This window comes from Anomaloglossus baeobatrachus, chromosome 6, assembly GCF_048569485.1.
Source record: "Anomaloglossus baeobatrachus isolate aAnoBae1 chromosome 6, aAnoBae1.hap1, whole genome shotgun sequence".
In the NCBI taxonomy this organism is placed as follows: domain Eukaryota; kingdom Metazoa; phylum Chordata; class Amphibia; order Anura; family Aromobatidae; genus Anomaloglossus; species Anomaloglossus baeobatrachus.
The window spans coordinates 343126169-343147231 of record NC_134358.1 but is presented as its reverse complement, the minus strand read 5'-3'; the positions used below and the strand labels follow the sequence as shown (position 1 = coordinate 343147231).

Genomic DNA, 21063 nt, shown 5'->3' with positions numbered 1-21063 from the left:
GCGGCGATCGAGGGGGAACAGTGCAGGAACCCCGACGAGCACCATGACTAAAAAAAAACCAAAAAAAAAGCATGGAAAAAGCATGTGAACACGCACAAACACAATAAAAAATGTGCGGGGGTTTTTTTTCAACTGCTTTATTCCTGGCAAAACATGCCTTTTTATGTACAGATTTTCTGCACATAAAAACGCAACGTGGGAACCTAGCCTTACACTGATATAAAAGTGCATGTATCTAATGCCCATCATGAGTAATGTGTCCCAGAGCCGTGTATCTAATATTCGTCAGGCGTGATAAACCCGAGAGATGTATACATAGTACTCATCATGTATGATACATCCCAGAACAGTGTATCTAATACCCATCATGCATGATACCCCCAGGCTCACAAATGAGACTGGTTTAAAAATGCTTGGTACAGTCTTACTAGTGTAAAATGATAATTTGATAGCAAAATTTGTGAAGATGTACATTAATTGTGATTGAGGAAGGTCATTTAATAGCCTTTTGCCAATTATTGGCGAAAAAAAAATAATGTTTAGGTCTTTTTCTTAGCTGAGCATATAACAGTATCAGCATTAAATATTGAGTAAATGCAATTAGTATTCCATATATTTGTGTTATCTGGTGCATATAAAAGAGTTGATTGATATTTCGCTTGCCAAAGCTAGAGGGAAATTATAATAGTTTCGTATATATTTCTTAAATTCAAGGAATGGGTATAGTTCTTCGAAAATTAAATATTAGTTTAAATATTTGAAAATTAGTAAATGTCTTTTTTTTTTCTTTTATTATTGTGCCTAAATTAGCTATTCCCATTTTATCCATATAATTTACAGGATAATTTTGGATCGCAACTTGAATAAGGGATTTGAAGGGAATTGGGTGATACAATAAAAGTTCTTAACTTAGTAATGCTATTCAAAGACTTCCAGGCTAAAACTATAGATTTAATAGTTGGCTGGATAGGTAAATCTAAGGATGGGTCAAGGTGGTGAGCGAGAATTAACAATGAAACTGGAAGATTCTTATTTAATAGTTTCTCAATTTCCAACCAGCAAGGTTTTTTTTTTTAATTTCAGAAACCAATTTTTGCTTTGTATAATTATGCTGTTCATTTTATATGCCACTAGATTAGGGAGGCACATCACATCTCTTGTTTTATGTTTGTAAAGAATTTGTATAGAAATTCTCACTGATTTGGAACTCATTTATGCAATTTATTTATTCAAACCTCTGGTATAGGTGTCTAAATTAATGAAAATACACTGAACAAAAATATATTTGAGACGCTGTTTTGTTCCTCTATTTAAATATATTTTAAAAGATTAGTGTTTACTTTCTTGGTTTCTGAGATATATATATACCCCACCTCTGCCCCCAATTTGTTATGAACAGAACTCCGCTGCCTCCAATTGTCAAGAAAATACGCAATTGACCCCCAATTAATGCTTGTAGTGATGGCTACATTCAACTCCACAATATCAAAAGGAACTATCAGTTGCCACCATCATGTGCTTATGCAGGAAGATTGGACACCCGTAACATAGTGTATGGCTTCAGGAATGAGATTAATAGAGCAAGAGGAACAAAGCTATTGAATTTTTTATTTAAAGGAAGGCAGTGTTCATAAAATTATACAAAAAATGTTACTTAGGGGACAAAACAATACAACATATACGATTACATAAAATAAAAGGGAAAAACAAAGGAGAATTACCAAAACCTGGCTCACAGACTTGGCTCAAATCTATGGAGGGAAGAATTCCAATGAAACATGGAACAATCCTACACAGTAATGTATCTTTCTACCATTGAACAAAGATCATAATTTGGCATTTGCTTTCGTTAACACAACTTACACACACACCTCCACTCTGATGACACCTAACAGGCTAGTCATGGGATGTGGCTTCAGTCATGTTTCCTATTACGATTTTACTTTTCCATAGATAAGAAATACATGTGTACTCTCATCCACCTGCCCAATATAAATTTGGGGCTGATGCACTGATCGCACTATTATAAGAAAAATGCATCTTTTTTCCCTGGGAATCACAAATCGGAAAACTTATCTCCCATATTCGATTCATAGAAAAAAGAATACTCATCACTTACCACTGATGCCCAAAAGTCTTGGATAGTCTTTTGAAATTCAGTAGAGTTATTTTTTGAGATGACAGAGATGGCCCTTTCAAAGCTCTCTAAACACAGATCCTAGACTTCATGTCTGAACTAGTAAATTTGCTGGAAAGCAATTACCTGTCCACACAAGCAGCTCTTTCTCCAATGGAGCCTGAAGTGTCAGCTCCATCTCTCTTCCACAGATATACACCCCCACATGGAACATGTGGGATTAATTAAATAAGGCCCATATTTTATATATATATATATATATATATATATATATATATATATATATATATATATATATATACATACACACACACGGATATATACAGGGTGGGCCATATATATGGATACACCTAAATAGGATGGGGATGGTTGGTGACATCAACTTCCTGTTTGTGGCTCATTAGTATATGGGAAAGGGGAATGTTGTGAGTGTCATCCGAGTGGGTGATGGTGTGGAGCTTGCTCTAGTGGCCAGGAATGGTAAGGAAGCTGAATCTAATTCTGTGACTCAAACAGGTGTTGGAATTAATTAGGAATCCAGGAAGTCCTATTGCAGATCAGCCTAGTGTATTTAGGAAACCAGCTTCTGCCTGGAGGCCGCTGGTGAAAACCGGTTCCTGCTGGTTCTGGGGAAGACCGTGTGGTCCTAGTATATTTTTTTCTATCAGGAGTTTGGTATTTTTTGCAGGGTTTTTTTGCTGGCCGCAATCAGTTATCTGCCCTGTCCTGTTGTATCTACTAAGTCGGGCCTCACCTTTACTAATCTAAGTTTTCTGTGTATTGTGTTTTCTTACATCACTGCCGTTGCATGTTGGGGGCTTGCCATTTCTTTGGGGACTGCTCTGAGGAAACTTAGGATTCCTCATATCTATTTTTGAGTTGTAGCAAGTTTCTCCGGCAGTGATGAGGTGTCTAGGTGTGTTAGGCATATCCCACTGCTACTTCTAGTGTTGTCCGATAGATAAGGGATTGCTGTCACTTTAGTTTCCAACTTCTCTTGTGGTTTTGTTTTTTCCTGATTTATGGGATTTTTTGTGATCGTCTACAGTTAACAGACCATAACAGTATCACACAAAAAAAGGTACTCAAAAGAAGGATTTTTTTTATTCTGTATATTTTTACTCTTACTCTTTGGGTTTTGTGGAAGATCTTTTTCTGGCATGGATATTACCCAGTTGTATGATCGTGTTGAGCATCTTGCTTCTGAGGTTCAGAGTATGTCGGCTTATCTTAGACAGACTACTGTTATAGAACCCAACATTCCCGTTCCTGAATTATTCTCGGGGGATAGGTCTAAATTCCTAAACTTTAAAAATACTGAATTTTTCGGATAATAAGACACACTTTTCCTCCCCTTTGGGAGGAAAATTAAGGGTGCATCTTAAAATCCGAATATAGGTCACTGGGGGGGCTGTCTGTGCGGTGACAAAGTGCGTTTGCGCGGCCGGGTGCCTGTGGCTGCGCTCGGGCAGCAGGGTGCCTGTGGCTGCGTGTGGGCGGCGGGGTGCCTTTGGCTGCGGGTGGGCGGGTGCCTGTTGGTGCGTGCAGGCAGGTGGCTGTGCGGACTGCGTTGGCTGTAGGGTGGGTGTCCCAGTTCAAATGATGGCGCTGTGAGTCAGCGCGTGCTCAGATGGAGCTCTTGGATGAGAGCTCCATCTGCGCATGCGCCATTCCAGGCGCCATCATTTGAACCGGGACTGCGGACAGCTGGACACTGGGACACTCACTGCACCGGCCTGCTCAACTACTGACCTGCTGCTGAAGCCGCCACTGACACCACAGACCCGCCACTGACACCACGGACCCACCGCTGGTGCCACCACTGACCAACGACGCCACGGACCCGCCGCTGCTTCCAGCACAACCTCTGCCTCCTGTGACCCGCTTCACCACCACTGCTGCCCCCCCTGGTAACACACCACGGGAGTATAAGACGGGCCCCGTTTTTTTTTTCTTTTTTTATCTCTAAATTTGGGGTGCGTCTTATAATCCGGTGCATCTTATAAAATGAAAAATACGGTAATTGTAAATTATTTTTGCCTTAAGACATAAGTCCTCAGGGAGTCCCGTGCAACAGGTTAGGATTGTCATCAACTTGTTGCGCGATGACCCTCAGGACTGAGCCTTTTCCTTGGTACCTGGTGATCTTATTTTTGCTGATGTGGATTCCTTTTTTCAGGAGCTGGGATTGTTGTATGACGCGCCTAATGTTGTGGATCAAGCTCAGAAGGCCTTGCTGGCATTGATCCCGGGTCAGAATTTCGCTGATTTTTTTGCCAGAGATTCAGAAAGTGGGCTTTCCTTACCAAATGTAATGATGATGCTCTTTCGGCACTTAACCGGAAAGGTCTTGAGGATACTGTGAAAGATGTTAGGTGGGATTTCCTATCCTTTCTGGTCTCGATGGCTCTATGACCATAGCCATTCAGATTAATAGATGTTTACAAGAGCGCAAAATGATACGTGCTGGTGTGTTGCTTGCGGAGCAGTCTCCGGAGCCAATGCAGTGTAATCGGGTTCTCTCTAGTACTGAGCGGCAGGGTTTTAGACGGAGAAAAAAGTTGTGTTTCTATTGTGGAGACGCTTCTCACACTATCTCTGTCTGCCCTAAACGAGAAAAGAGATTTGCTCGTTCATTTACTGTGGGTACTGTGCAACCTAAATTTATTTTGTCAGTCTTTAAGTTGCTCGTTATCCTCATTTTCTGCTATGGCTTTTCTTGACTTAATGGATTTTGGGTTTACTAAAAGTTGTGGCCTTCCCATGGTACCTTTGCAAATTCCTATTCCTTTAAGGGGCATTGATGCTACTCCTTTAGCTGAGAATAAACCCTAATTTTGGACCCAGTTGACTATGAGGGTTGCACCAGCTCATCAAGAGAATTGTAGCTGTTTGGTACTACACAACTTGCATTATATTTTGGTACTGGGATTCCCTTGGCTGCAGACCCATAATATAGTTCTGGATTGGAGATCCTTGTCTGTGGTTAGTTGAGGTTGTCAATGTATGCATAATGACCTTTCTGCGTTGTCTATTTCTGCTCAGACACATGATGTACCTGAATATTTGTCGGCCTTCCTTGATGTGTTTAAAGACAATGGGACGGCACGGTGGCTCAGTGGTTAGCACTGCAGTCTTGCAGCGCTGGGGTCCTGAGTTCTAATCCCACTAAGGACAACACCTGCAAGGAGTTTGTATGTTCTCCCCGTGTTTGCGTGGGTTTCCTCCGGTTTGCTCCCACACTCCAAAAACATACAGATAGGGACCTTAGATTGAGAGCCCCAATGGGGACAGTGTTGCCGATGTATGTAAAGCGCTATGGAATTAATAGCGCTATATAAATGAATAAATATTATTACATTATCTGATTCCTTGCTTCCTCATAGGGAGTTTGATTGCGCCATTAAATTAGTGCCAGGTTCCAAATTTCCTAAGGGACGGATTTTCAATTTGTCTGTGCCTGAAAATGATGCTATGCAAACCTATATTAAGACGTCATTGGAAAAAGGTCATATTGGACCGTCATCTTCACCCCTGGGTGCCGAGGTTTTTTTGTGCCCAAGAAGGATGGGTCATTGACACCTTGTATTGACTATCGCCTCCTTAATAAAATCACTGTTAAATATCAGTGTCCTTTGCCCCTGATGTCAGATCTCTTTTCCAGAGTTAAGGGGGCTAAATGGTTTACTAAACTTGATCTTAAGGAGGCATACCATCTCATCCGAATTAAGGAGGGTGATGAATAAAAGACGGCTTTTAATACCCTTGAGGGGCATTTTGAGTACCTAATGAAGCTGTTTGGGCTCACTAATGCCCCCTCTGTCTTCCAGTCATTCATGAATTATATTTTCCAGAAACAAATTGGTAAATTTCTGATAGTCTATTTGGATGATATTTTGATTTTTTCTGATGATTTAAAATCTCATGTTGAGCACGTTCGGACTGTTTTTCAGGTTCTTTAAAACAATGCATTGTACGTTAAGGGGCCAAAATGTCTCTTTGGCGTACAAAAAAAAAATTTTGGGGGGTTTATTTTGTCCCCGATTTCTATTGAAATGGATCCGGTCAAGGTTCAGGGCATTTATGACTGGGTTCAGCCTACTTCTTTGAAATCCCATTAGAAATATTTGGGTTTGCAAATTTCTACCGTAAATTTATAGGCAATTTCTCTAGTATTGTTAAGCCTTTGACGGATTTGACCAAAAAGGGAGCTGATGTTGAGAATTGGACCCCAGAGGCCATTATGGAGTTCCAGGAGCTTGAAAAGAGGTTCACTTCTGCCCCAGTTCGGCAGCAACCTGATGTTTCTCTTCCATTTCAAGTAGAGATCAATGCCTCAGAGATTGGAGCAGGAGCTGTTTTGCCTCAAAGAAATCCTATAACTTTCAAACTAAAGCCTTGTGCCGCCTTCTCCCGGAAATTTTTTCCATCTGAACAAAACTATGATGTGGGTAATTGAGAATTATTGGCTATGAAGTGGGCTTTTGAAGAATGGAGACATTGGTTGGAGGGGGCTAGAAATCAAATTGTGGTGCTCACCGATCATAAGAATCTGACCTACCTTGAATCTGCCAAGAGACTGAATTCTAGGCAGGCCAGGTGGGCTAAATTTTTTATGCGTTTCGATTTTGTGGTTTCTTTTCTACCGGGCACCAAGACTATTAAAGCAGATGCCCTCTCTAGAACTTTGCTGTTTCTCTTGATGTTCCTGAGCAATCTACAATCCTGAATGAAGGTGTGGACCTCTCTGTCATTTCGCTCGATTTGAGGTTAGCACTTGAGAGATTTCAGGGGGACAAATCTGAGAGATATCCTGTGAGGAAACTGTATGTTCCTGAACAATGGAGGATTAGAGTAATGTCCAAGATTCATTGTTCCGTCTTGGCTGGTCATCCTGGGATTTTTGGTACTAGGGATCTAGTGACTAGGTCTTTTTGGTGGCCTTCTTTATCTCGGGATGTCAGGAGATTTGTGCAATCATGTGGGATTTGTTCTAGATCCAAGCCTTGTTCACATTCTAGTGCGTTGTTCTTTCCATTGCCTGTATCTAAGAGACCTTGGACTCATATCACTATGGATTTTATTTCGGATCTTTCTGTATTTCAGAGGATGACTTTTTTTATGGTTGTGATAGATTTTCTAGGATGATCCATTTTGTACCATTGCCTACGTTGTCATCTTCATTAGAGTTGGTGCCCTTGTTTTTTCAACAGGTGGTTCATTTACATGGTATGAGAATATTGTGTCAGACAGAGGAGTTCAGTTTGTGTCCAGCTTTTGGAGAGCATTTTGTTCTAAATTAGGAATTGGGCTGTCTTAGTCTTCTGTGTTTCACCCTCAGGCTAATGGTCAGACAGAGAGCAAACTAGACCTTGGAAACCTATTTGAGGTGTTTTGTATCTGTGGATCAGGATGATTGGGTTTTGTTGTTGCCATTGGCAGAGTTTGCTCTCAATAATAGGGCTAGCTCTGCTACTTTGATGTGTCCTTTTTTCTGCATTTTTTGGTTTCATCCCAGGTTTTCTTCAGGGCAGTTTGAGGCTTCGGCCTGTCCGGGAGTTGATTTTGTAGTTGAGAGAATGCAGCAGATTTGGGATCAGGCAGTGGACAAATTGTTTCAGGCCGAAAAGAATGTGCAAAGGTTTGCCAACCAGCGTAAGACTGTTGGTCCCCAGTTAAATGTGGGGGACATGGTTTGTTTGTCCTCCAAAAATATCCCTAGCAGAGTTCCTTCTCCTAAATTTAAGCGAAGATTTATTGTGCCTTCACAATGTTTTTCATAAGTCTTTGTTGAAGAAACATATGGAACCAACAGTTCCCACGCCGGCGCCTCCTCATCCTGTGTTGGTAGATGGGGATCTAAAGTATGAAGTAGAGAAAATTTTGGATTCCTGCCTTAATAGACGAAAGCTTCAGTATCTTGTTAAGTGGAAGGGTTATGGTCAGGAGGACAATTCTTGGGATTTTGCTTCTGACATTCACGCTGACAGATTGGCTCATGCCTTTCATCATGCCCATCCGGTACTGTTGTGAATGTCATTCGAGTGGGTGCTGATGTGGAGCTCCCTCTGGTGGCCAGGAATAGTAATGAAGCAGAGTCTGAATCTGTGACTCAAACAGGTGTTGGAATTAATTTGGAATCCAGGAAGTCCTATTGCAGATCAGCCTAAAGTATTTAGGACAGAAGTTTCTGCTTGGCAGCTGCTAGTGATAAATATTTCCTATTGCTTCTTAAGATGACTGAGAGTTTTCCCTTCAGTTTCTCCCATTTAGGGCGCTTTTCCATCTGCGAATTCCTGGTCCGAGTGCGATCCGATAATAATCAGCTTGCACTCACACCAGTGTTAAACAATGAGACAGTTTCCTCTGTCACGTTTTTTCTCCACACGAATCGGGCTCTCGGTACAATCGCAGCATGCTGAGATTTGCACCGAGTCTCGTCTCACGTGTGTGTAAAATCGCACTGCACTCACATGTTATGCGACTGTAGTGCGGTGCATGGAGAGCCAGACAACGGAGGAGATGGGGAGAAAGTGCTCCCTCCGTCTTCTCAGCTCCTGTGATGCGATCTCAAGATCGCATCACAGTGACATGACCCTCGGCTGACACCGCAGCACAGGGTCATTACCATATCATTTCCGATGCTCTTGCATCAGAAGCGGTACGCAAGAGGAAAAGCACCCTTATTCTGTGCCTGAATCTACTACAGATAAGTATGATATAGTGAGTGAAAGATCATGTGGTCTTAGTATTTTTTTTCTATCTGGAGTTTGGTATTTTTTTACAGGTTTTTTTGCTGGCCGCAATCAGTTATCTGTCCTATCCGGTTGTATCTGGTAAGTCGGGCCTCACCTTTGCTAATCTATATTTTCTGTGTATTGTGTTTTCTTACATCACTGTCATTGCATGTTGGGGGCTTGCTATTTCTTTGCGGACTGCTCCAAGGCAACTTAGGATTCCTCATTTCTATCTTTGAAGTGTAGCAAAGGTTTCTCCAACTGTGACGAGGTGTCTAGGTGTGTTAGGAACATCTCACTGCTACTTCTAGTGTTGTCCGATAGATAAGGGATTGCAGTCAGCTTAGTTTCCAACTACTCTTGTGGGTTTTTTTTTTCCTGATTTATGGAATTTGTGATTGTTAACGGTTACCAGTTCATAACAGAGGAAACTTTTCGAGATGGATGGTGACCTTGGTGGCCATTTTAAGTCAGCTGTTTTGGATCCAACTTCATGTTTTCCAATCAAAAGAGGGTCATGTAACATATCAAACTTAGGTATCAAAGGTATGTTAAAAACAAGCACATCATTGTTTTTCTTGTAAAATTATCAATAAGTTTGATGTGTTACATGACCCTCTTTCCTTTGGAAAAAATAAAGTTGGATCCAAAATGGCCAACTTCAAAATGGCCGCCATGGTCACCACCCATCTTGAAAGGTTCCCGCTACCATACACTAATGAGGCACAAACAGAAAAGAAAGTTATCACCAACCCTTCCCATTTTATTTAGGTGTATCCATATAAATGGCCCACCCTGAATAAATTATATATACATACACACAGTATATCCCAAAAGTGAGTGCACCCCTCAAATTTTTGTAAGTATATTATATCTTTTCATGGGACAACACTGACAATATGACTCTTTGATATAATGTAAAATAGTCAGTGTGCAGCATGTGTAACAGTGTAAATTTGGTGTGACAAGCAGACAAAGATAAACCATGGTGTCAAGCATGTGTGGGGGGCAACCAGGTGATGTGTATAAAGCCAAGTGTATCTTGTCTACAGTCAAGCATGGTGATGGAGGTGTAATGGTTTGGGGCTGAATGAGTGCTGCCGGCTGTGGTGAGCTACAGTTCATTAAGGGAACCATGAGTGCCTACATGTACTATGACATACTGAAGCAAAAACTGATCCTCTCCATTTGCAAACTGGGCCACAAGGCTGTATTCCAACATTTTAACAACCCCAAACAACACTTCCAGGATGACCACTGTCTTGCTAAAGAAACTGAGGGTAAAGTGCTGGACTGGCCAAGCATGTCTCAAAAACGAAACCATATTGAACATCTGTTGAGCATCCTCAAATATAGGGTGGAGGAGCGCAAGGTCTCTAACATCCACCAGCTCCTTGAAGTCATTATGAAGGAGTGGAAGAGGAACTATTTACTCCTTTGATGTTCCAGTGAACTGCATGCAAAAGAGAATTAAGACAGTGCTTGAAAAAAATGGTGGCCACACAAAATATTGAAAATTTGGGCATAATTTGGCAATTTTAACTTAGGTGTATACTCATTTTTATTGCCAGTGGTTAAGACACTAATGGTTGTGTGCAGGGCTTTGGAGTCGGTAAGCCAAACCTTCGACTCAGTCTCAGACTCGACGTATATGTATATATACGCAAGATATATATGTAATCTACTGTATATTACATAGTGTATTACATATTTACAATTTATTACAGTTTTTTGTGTTCTACAGTTGTATTCCAATAAATATATTTTATGTTCTATCTAAATATCTTGTTTATTGTATCATAAAAATGATTAAATGTCTGATGTTCACATTGTACTACAATACATTTTTCACTTAACTATAAGCAATATATGTGGGAGTCGGTGCAAGGGAAATTGAGGAGTCAGAGTCGAAGGTTTGGCTTACCGACTCCAAAGCCCTGCACACAACCATTAGTGTCTTAACCACTGGCAATAAAAGTGAGTATACACCTAAGTGAAAATTGCCAAATTATGCCCAAATTGTCAATATTTTGTGTGGCCACCATTTTTTTCAAGCACTGTCTTAAATCTCTTTGGCATGCAGTTCACTGGAACATCAAAGGAACAAATAGTTCCTCTTCCACTCCTTAATAATGAATTCAAGGAGCTGGTGGATGTTAGAGACCTTGCGCTCCTCCACCTTATATTTGAGGATGCTCAACAGATGTTCAATAGGGTTTAGTTTTTATATATTTATACAGCCATATGAAAAAGTTTGGGCACCCCTATTAATGTTAACCATTTTTCTGTATAACAATTTTGGTTTTTGCAACAGCTATTTCAGTTTCATATATCTCATAAATGATGGACTCAGTAATATTTCTGAATTGAAATGAGGTTTATTGTACTAACAGAAAATGTGCAATCTGCATTTAAACTAAATTTGACAGGTGCATAAGTATGGGCACCTCAACATAAAAGTGACATTAATATTTTGTAGATTCTCCTTTTGCAAAAATCACAGCCTCTAGTCGCTTTCTGTAGCTTTTAATGAGATACTGGATGAAGGTATTTTTGACCATTCCTGTTTACAAAACAATTCCAGTTCAGTTAAGTTTGATGGTCGCCGAGCATGGAAAGCCCGCTTCAAATCATCCCACAGATATTCAATGATATTCAGGTCTGGGGACTAGGATGGCCATTCCAGAACATTGTAATTGTTCCTCTGCATGAATGCCTGAGTAGATTTGGAGCGGTGTTTTGGATCATTGTCTTGCTGAAATATAAATCCCCTGCGTAACTTCAACTTCGTCAAAGATTCTTGCACATTATTGTCAAAAATCTGCTGATACTGAGTTGAATCCATGCGACCCTCAACTTTAACAAGATTCCCGGTGCCAGCATTGGTCACACAGCCCCAAAGCAAACCACCAAATTTTACTGTGGGTAGCAAGTGCTTTTCTTGGAATGCTGTGGTTTTTTGCCCCCATGCATAACGCCTTTTTGTATGACCAAACAACTCAATCTTTGTTTCATCAGTCCACAGGACCTTCTTCCAAAATGTAATTGGCTTGTCCAAATGTGCTTTTGCATGCCTTAGGCGACTCTGTTTGTGGCATGCTTGCAGAAACAGCTTATTTCGCATCACTCTCCCATACAGCTTCACCTTGTGCAAAGTGTTCTGTATTGTTGACTGATGCACAGTGACACCATCTGCAGCAAGATGATGCTGCAGGTCTTTGGAGGTGGTCTGTGGATTGTCCTTGACTGTTCCCACCATTCTTCTTCTCTGCCTTTCTGATATTTTTCTTGGCCTGCCACTTCTGGGTTTAACAAGAACTGTACCTGTGTTCTTTCATTTCCTTACTATGTTCCTCACAATGGAAACTGACAGTTTAAATCTCTGAGACAACTTGTTGTATCCTTCCCCTGAACAACTATGATGAATAATCTTTGTTTTCAGATCATTTGAGAGTTGTTTTGAGGAGCCCATGATGCCAATCTTCATAGGAGATTCAAATAGGAGAACTACTTGCAAGTGGCCACCTTAAATACCTTTTCTCATGATTGGATAACACCTGCCTATGAAGTTCAAAGCTCAATAGGGTTACAAAACCAATTTAGTGTACCAGTAAGTCAGAAAAAAGTAGTTAGGAGTGTTCAAAACAAGAAATTGATAAGAGTGCCCATACTTATGAATCTGTCAAATTTAGTTTAAATGCAGATTGCACATTTTCTGTTAGTACAATAAACCTCATTTCAATTCAGAAATATTACTGGGTCCATCATTTATTAGATATATGAAACTGAAATAGCTTTTGCAAAAACCCAAATTGTTCTAAAGAAAAAAGGTTAACATTAATAGGGGTGCCCAAACTTTCTCATATGACTTATATATTACATATTTACAATTTATTACAGTTTTTTGTGTTGTAAAGTTGTATTCCAATAAGTATATTTTATGTTCTATCTAAATATCTTGCTTCTTGTATCATAAAAATGATTAAATGTCTGATGTTCATATTGCACTACAATATTTTTTTCACTTAAATATAACCAATATACTAAATGTTATTATTTAGTATGTTTTTGTTGAAAACTGTTTTTTACCACTTACATAGTGTATTACATAGTGTTATATATAACACTATGTAATACACTATGTAAGTGGCATAAAACAGTTTTCAACAAAGACATACTAAATAACATTTGTGCAGTCTATGACTTTGTTCTAAAAAATAGAATTGCTTCCATCAGATCCTCCATCGCAGATGACCTCAAATCTGACCTAACAATTTTAAGGCTAGAGAACAACCTCTCTACACTAACTCGGGTTGGAGGCAAAGCCGTAACCACATGGGCAATATCTCTAACAATTTCCGGGTATTTCCTGTGCCTCATGCACAGTCAGTTTTGATGATTGTTTTAATTTCTCTATTTCTTTGAGAGCAAGTTAAAAATTTTATTGAAATCTGGTCAATCTGCTTGCTATAGGAGACAGGTAATTTTTTTTCCTTGTGGCAACGCTTTGCCTGCTCCATGTCATCCAAATACTTGTCAAAGTTAAACTCCTCATCTGATGAGGATGAAGATATGGCAGCAGTAGCACTGTCAGGTCCCAAGTCCTCTTCCACCTGGCAGTCCTGTAGCGGCTCATCCTAACTGCTACCTCACTCAAAGCTTATTTTCCTTTAGTAAGCTGTTGATCATCAAGCAGTATACGATGACTTGGGTCCACATAAACAGCTGCCAGAAGAATTTTATTTTCCAATAGCTGTGTCTCTATCGGTTTCATTGAAGCAGAAATGCAATCTGCGATTAAACCTCCTCTTTGGGACAGGCAAAATAGCAAGTTCTTCCACTCCCTTATGAAAATGCCAGGAGTTAAAGCCTCAGCTTGTAATTTTTTAGTCAGGGTAAATGGGTGATTAAGCAATTCCTTCAATTCAGCCACCTATGTTCTATTGACCTTCATTTAAGGTTACTTGAGGGTTCATCATATCTATAAGAAATGATTTTAGTTCAAGCAATCACTCAGTCATTAAATAAATGCTGCCTCACCGAGTAGCTTGATTAACAATTGCCCCTTTCCCAGCACGTCTCTCCAAGAGGGAATCAATTTTAGGGGTTCTGGCGGCAATAACCAATTTCCTCACTTTTCTAATCCGATTTCCAGCATGTCCGTCTAGTTTCACACATCCGGCTTTTCGCTAGTTTGGCGGATGCAGCGCACGCCAGTACAATACGATACAGTACAGTGGCAGCGCCGCAACTTCCGGGTCACATGACAGCATGTGACCGGCGTTTGTCGCGCTGCCACTGTACTGTATACACTGTACTGGAGCGCGCCGCATCCGCCAAACCGGCGAAAAGGATGTGTGAAATCGGGGTCCCTCTTGCAGACTATCTCTTATTGCCAGCTGCAGCGTGTGCACAACACAGTGCATGTGATGAATATGAAAGTGTTTTGAAGCAGCTTCAACAAGATCATCAAAGCCTAAAGTATCATTTTGCTGTTCTTCTGTTGTAATATCTGTTTGTTCCTCAGTTACATGAACAGCACTGTGGCCTTCCATCTCAAAACATACTGAATCCTAAATTTTCTTCTAGATGTTGTTCATTACTCTCATTCATCAGTTTATTTGTACTTAGCATGTTTGAACCATTGTCCGATACAAAAGCAAAAACCTGTTATTTTTTGAGTTTGTAATCTTGCAGAACTTTTTCCACTATAGGGTACTTTACACGCTGTGATCTCGCTAGCGAGATCGCTAGCGGGCATACCCGCCCCTGTCGGTTGTGCGTCACGGGCACATTGCTGCCCGTGGCGCACAACATCGCTAGGAACAGTCACACATACCTGACTAGCGACGTCGCTGTGACCGGCGAACTGCCCCCTTTCTTAGGGGAGCAGTTCTTTCGGCGTCATAGTGATGTCACTAAGCGGCCCCAATAGAAGCGCAGGGGCGGAAAAGAGTAGCCGTAACATCCAGCCCACCACCTTCCTTCCTCATTGCCGGTGGCCGCAGGTAAGGTGAAGTTCCTCGCTCCTGCGGTGTTACACATAGCGATGTGTGCTGCCGCAGGAATGAGGAACAACCTCGTTACTGCAAATACGATTTTTGGTACATAAACGACCTCTCCAAAACCAACGATTTTTAGCTCTTTTGCGATCATTGAAGGTCGCTCGTACGTGTTACACGTTGCAATGTCGCTAACGACGCCGGATGTGCGTCACAAACACCGTGACACCGACGATATATCATTAGCAATGTCGCAGCTTGTAAATGGCCTTTAAGGCCTGGAGAAACTGGCTGGTGTGATGAGCTTTAGTATCTTTTACTGCCAGTGTCTTGCTAACAATTTCTTTCTTGTCACAAACATATTGAATATTGATGGCAAAATAATTCAGTTTAATGCAGTGACTGTGGGCATCCCAGCAAAGGCAATGGGTTTCAAGATAGGACATTCAGACACATCGTTTTGTGAGGATCCATTTTTGTGCTTAAAAACAGATCCTCACAGCGACTGAGCAGTCAGTTTGTGGCGTTTTTCTAATCTGCTTTTGCTATTGAAAGCATTATCTATGAGCTCAAAAACCTTTCAGGTGATGCTGTTTTTTTAAAAAGCTGATCTGCTTTTGCAGCTGACAAACGTATCCTCAAAAAACGCAGCAAAAATGCTGTGTGAATGTAGCCTTAGGCGGGCTTTGCACGTTGCGACATTGCACGTGCGATGTCGGTGGGGTCAAATCGAAAGTGACGCACATCCGGCGTCGCAGTCGATATCGCAACGTGCAAATCCTTTTTGATACGATGAACGAGCGCAAAAGCGTCGTTATCGTATCATCGCTGCAGCCTCCGACATTTCCATAATGCCGGTGCAGCGACAGGTACAATGTTGTTCCTCGCTCCTGCGGCAGCACACATCGCTGTGTATGAAGCCGCAGGAGCGAGGAACTTCACCTTACCTGCCGCCGGCTGCAATGAGAAGGACGGAGGTGGGCGGGATGTTTACATCCTGCTCATCTCCGCCCCTCCGCTTCAATTGGCCGCCTGCCGTGTGACGTCACTGTGACGCCGCACGACCCGCCCCCTAAGGAAGGAGGCGGGTCGCCGGCCAGAGGGACGTCGCACGGCAGGTATGTGCGTGTAAAGCTGCCGTAGCGATAATAATCGCTACGGCAACTTTAACTATATATCGAACGTGCGACGGGGGCGGGACTATCGCTGCAGCATCGGTAACACATTGTTACTGATGTCGCAGCGTGCAAAGCCCGCCTTAGATCAGGAATAGAACAGCCATTTTTAGGACATTTCATAACTTTCCCAAATTCCTATGAAAAAATATTCATCACATTCTGCATTGCACTACTGTCCCCAATTTATTATATATTTTAGATGTCGGAGTCGGTGCATTTTATACCAACTCCGACTCTGACTCCACCAAAATGTGATCTGACTCCACGATCCCACAGCCCTGGTTGTGTGTCAAATTATTTAGAGGGTAGACCAAAATTTCACCGTCATACAAGCTGAACACTTCTTTGACTACTTTACCTTGTACCAAAGAGTCCCATGAACAGATATAAAATAATTACAAAATTTTAATATATTTCATCTCTACAGAAAGCCTTCAAAAAGGTGTAAAGCCAAAATGTTGTACATTTTCTGCTTCATCCCTGTCAGGGAATTACTAAATTATACATTATTCAAATCTAACAAAAGCATCATACTTATCTGTCGAAGGTATGCAAAATTAATGGATTTTGCTTTTGACTTCTTATGTACATTATCGTCATATGTTGAAAAATGATTATTACAAGTATTGCAAATTTACATTAGTTACTTAACACTTACCGATTTGTTTGAGTCATTGTAAATTCCCAAAGCTTTTTCTAAACTTGTACGGTATTTCTCCATACGCACAGAGAAATCTCGATACATTTTGTCCAGCACAGCAATACATTTTTTAATTTCAGAAGAATGAGCATGTCCTTTGTCACAAAAGCCATCAGCAAGTTGTATCAGTAGTTTTACCCTTTCTTTAGTTTGCTACAAAAGATTGAAAATCAAATAATTATAACCACTTTCATTTTTCTTAGAAAAGAAAATCTATGTCTTCTTTAAAATGAGGATAAAAAAAACCCAATACATTAACAACAGGTTTTGACTTCCATATAAAGTGACAGCTATAGCTTTGTGCTAGCATGACTGATCTCAGTGCCTGGCATATACAGTGCCTATGGGAATTGGGTAAATCTAGGCATCAGTAATAAGGAGGTGTGTGTATGAGATGGATCGTATATACAGTGCCTACAAGTAGTATTCAACCCCCTGCAGATTTAGCAGGTTTACACATTCGGAATTAACTTGGCATTGTGACATTTGGACTGTAGATCAGCCTGGAAGTGTGAAATGCACTGCAGCATAAAAGAATGTTATTTCTTTTTTTATTTATTTATTTTTTTTAAATTGTGAAAAGTTTATTCAGAGGGTCATTTATTATTCAACCCCTCAAACCACAAGAATTCTGTTTGGTTCCCCTAAAGTATTAAGAAGTATTTCAGGCACAAAGAACAATGAGCTTCACATGTTTGGATTAATTATCTCTTTTTCCAGCCTTTTCTGACTAATTAAGACCCTCCCCAAACTTGTGAACAGCACTCATACTTGGTCAACATGGGAAAGACAAAGGAGCATTCCAAGGCCATCAGAGACAAGATCGTGGAGGGTCACAAGGCTGGCAAGGGGTACAAAACCCTTTCCAAGGAGTTGGGCCTACCTGTCTCCACTGTTGGGAGCATCATCCGGAAGTGGAAGGCTTATGGAACTACTGTTAGCCTTCCACGGCCTGGACAGCCTTTGAAAGTTTCCACCCGTGCCGAGGCCAGGCTTGTCCGAAGAGTCAAGGCTAACCCAAGGACAACAAGGAAGGAGCTCCGGGAAGATCTCATGGCAGTGGGGACATTGGTTTCAGTCAATACCATAAGTAACGTACTCCACCGCAATGGTCTCCGTTCCAGACGAGCCCGTAAGCTACCTTTACTTTCAAAGAGTCATGTCAAGGCTCGTCTACAGTTTGCTCATGATCACTTGGAGGACTCTGAGACAGACTGGTTCAAGGTTCTCTGGTCTGATGAGACCAAGATCGAGATCTTTGGTGCCAACCACACACGTGACGTTTGGAGACTGGATGGCACTGCATACGACCCCAAGAATACCATCCCTACAGTCAAGCATGGTGGTGGCAGCATCATGTTGTGGGGCTGTTTATCAGCCAAGGGGCCTGGCCATCTGGTCCGCATCCATGGGAAGATGGATAGCACGGCCTACCTGGAGATTTTGGCCAAGAACCTCCACTCCTCCATCAAGGATCTTAAGATGGGTCGTCATTTCATCTTCCAACAAGACAACGACCTAAAGCACACAGCCAAAAAAACCAAAGCCTGGTTCAAGAGGGAAAAAAATCAAGGTGTTGCAGTGGCCTAGTCAGTCTCCTGACCTTAACCCAATTGAAAACTTGTGGAAAGAGCTCAAGATTAAAGTCCACATGAGACACCCAAAGAACCTAGATAACTTGGAGAAAATCTGCATGGAGGAGTGGGCCAAGATAACTCCAGAGACCTGTGCCGGCCTGATCAGGTCTTATAAAAGACGATTATTAGCTGTAATTGCAAACAAGGGTTATTCCACAAAATATTAAACCTAGGGGTTGAATAATAATTGACCCACACTTTTATGTTGAAAATTTATTAAAATTTAACTGAGCAACATAACTTGTTGGTTTGTAAGATTTATGCATCTGTTAATAAATCCTGCTCTTGTTTGAAGTTTGCAGGCTCTAACCTATGTGCATCTTATCAAACCTGCTAAATCTTCAGGGGGTTGAATACTACTTGTACGCACTGTATGTATGTATATATTATATATATATATATATATATATATATACACATATATATATATATATATATATATATATATATATATATATATACACACATATATATACACATATATATATATTAGCTGGAAATATAATGAAATAAAGAAAGCTTAGTCCTAGGCAATGGAGTCATTAATATACAAGTTGTAGGTGATGGTTTAAATCCCAGCAAGCCTTTTTTGGTTGCATTTTTCGTAGTTCTTTTCTCTTAGAGCCAAATTATAGACAAATGTATTGTGGAGGGAAACTCTCTCTACTAGGTCTTCTATTTAGGGGGAAACACCTGTTTCCATCTTGACACTATAAGATGTTTTATGGTTAGTAAAATATGGCAGATATGTCTAAATTTGTTTGGAATGTCTTCAAGACCTATTAAAAGCAGAATTAGCTGGAGAGTGAGCGGGATATTTAGATGATTAATTTTTAATAATTTTTGGCCTTGTGTGTGCAAACACAAATTATGAAGGATTGGGCAATTCCAAAACATACGGGTTAGGCTTCCTTTTTCCCCAAAATTCCTCCAGAAAGAGGGATGATTTTTTTGGATAAATCATGTTTAATTTTTGCGGAGTGAAATACCACTTATAGAGTACTTTATAGTACGTTTCTTGAAGAGTAACACAGGGGGAGTTTGTGTATATAGTATCTAAGGTATAGTATCTCGTCCTCAATTTTTATTCCCAGGTCTTTTTCCCATGTTGTTAGATTGGGCCCTTTGTAAAGGCCTGAGTCTTCATTAAATACCTTATAAATATTATAAGTTTTCCAGGTTTTATTTTACGGGATTTAGGGGGTTGTTCAGTAGATTGACTTTAATAGATGGTAATTTAAGTTTAACTTCTCCTGTTAAAAAAGGTTGATTAATGTATAACCAATTTCTATACTCTCTGTTGGGGAGACCAAATTTGAGTTTTATTTCTCCAAAGGTGACCAGAATGTCATCTATAAGGATATCCAATAGATTTGTTGTACCATGTTGTTTCCAGATTGCTAAATTTATTTTGGGGATACTAAATTCTAGGGATTTGAATTTTGAAGTATCATTTGTTTTGCACATCTGGGTGTTGAGGAGGAGAGAATTCCAGCCAATGATGGTAGATTTAGGTAGCATATTTTTGGGTAAGGGTCTAGAATAATCAATGAGATTAGCCAGCAATAGAGCAAGTAGAGCTTTGTTGTTGTTTAAACTACTTTTAATCATAACCCAGGCTGGGTTGTCTCCATCTTGAAGCCATTTTTGACTAAAGGGGGCTTTACACGCTGCGATATCGCTACCGATATCGCTAGCGAGCATACCCGCCCCTGTTGTTTGTGCATCATAGGCAAATTGCTGCCTGTGGCGCACAATATCGTTAGTACCTGTCACATGGACTTACCTGCCTAGCGACGTCGCTGTGGCCAGCAAACCGCCTCCTTTCTAAGGGGGCGGTTCGTGCGGCGTCACAGCGACGTTACACGGCAGCCGTCCAATAGAAGCGGAGGGGGGAAGAGCAGCCAAAAGAAAGTGATGCCCACCTCCTTGACGGAGGATGCAGGTAAGGTGTTGTTCTTCGTTCCTGGGGTGTCACACGTAGCGATGTGTGCAGCCTCAGGAATGACGTGTCAACGATCAGGTAAGTATTTTTGATCGTTAACACTCGCTCGAAGCTGTTACACGCAATGAAGTCGCTAATGACGCCGGATGTGTGTCACGAATTCCGTGACCCCGACGACATATCGTTAGATATATTGTTGCGTTTAACGGGGCCTTAAGCTTTGTAACGTTTGCTGAAAAGTAAGCGGATATGTTGGAGAGGCTTAGTCCATCATTCTTTTTATCTTTTGCTATGATGGATCTTGCAATCCTAGATTTATTGTTGTTACATATGTATTTGACTAACTGGTGTTGGAGTTTTTGCAAGGTTTAAGAGGATTTTTTGTATAAATTTGTATATGGTTTGTTTGAATTATATTTTATTAAGGATTTCGTTAAAAAGATTCCTAGGCACGATAACTTTTCATTCTCCCACTTCAATGAGTATTCCTTTTTAATAATGTTTTGAATATTTTGGTCCATATGAAAGTTGATTATTTGGGATTTTGTTTGATTAACTTTATAGAAAAAAAACAGAGAAAAGCTATTTAGTATTTTAACCGCTTCAGGACCGCCGACTGTATAAAAATGTCTGCATCTGTAGACTGTGAGCCCTCGCGGGCAGGGTCCTCTCTCCTCCTATACCAGTCTGTTTTGTACTGTTAATGATTGTTGTACGTATATCCTCT

The 21063-nt window shown here is 40.7% G+C and overlaps 1 protein-coding gene across 14 annotated transcripts in view; it reads right to left on the bottom strand.

Annotated features, from left to right (window-relative positions):
- The window catches only part of TRIO (trio Rho guanine nucleotide exchange factor), a 3493742-nt gene that overhangs the window by 2495001 nt on the left and 977678 nt on the right, over positions 1–21063 (bottom strand). For all 14 annotated transcript variants that reach the window (XR_012724343.1, XR_012724344.1, XR_012724345.1 and 11 more), the window contains exon 25: positions 16713–16907. Coding sequence is in view for 11 of the 14 variants with exons in the window: in XM_075314973.1 (XP_075171088.1) it covers positions 16713–16907 (195 nt within the window). In the remaining 3 variants the exon portion in view is untranslated. The remainder of the gene's footprint in view (positions 1–16712; positions 16908–21063) is intronic.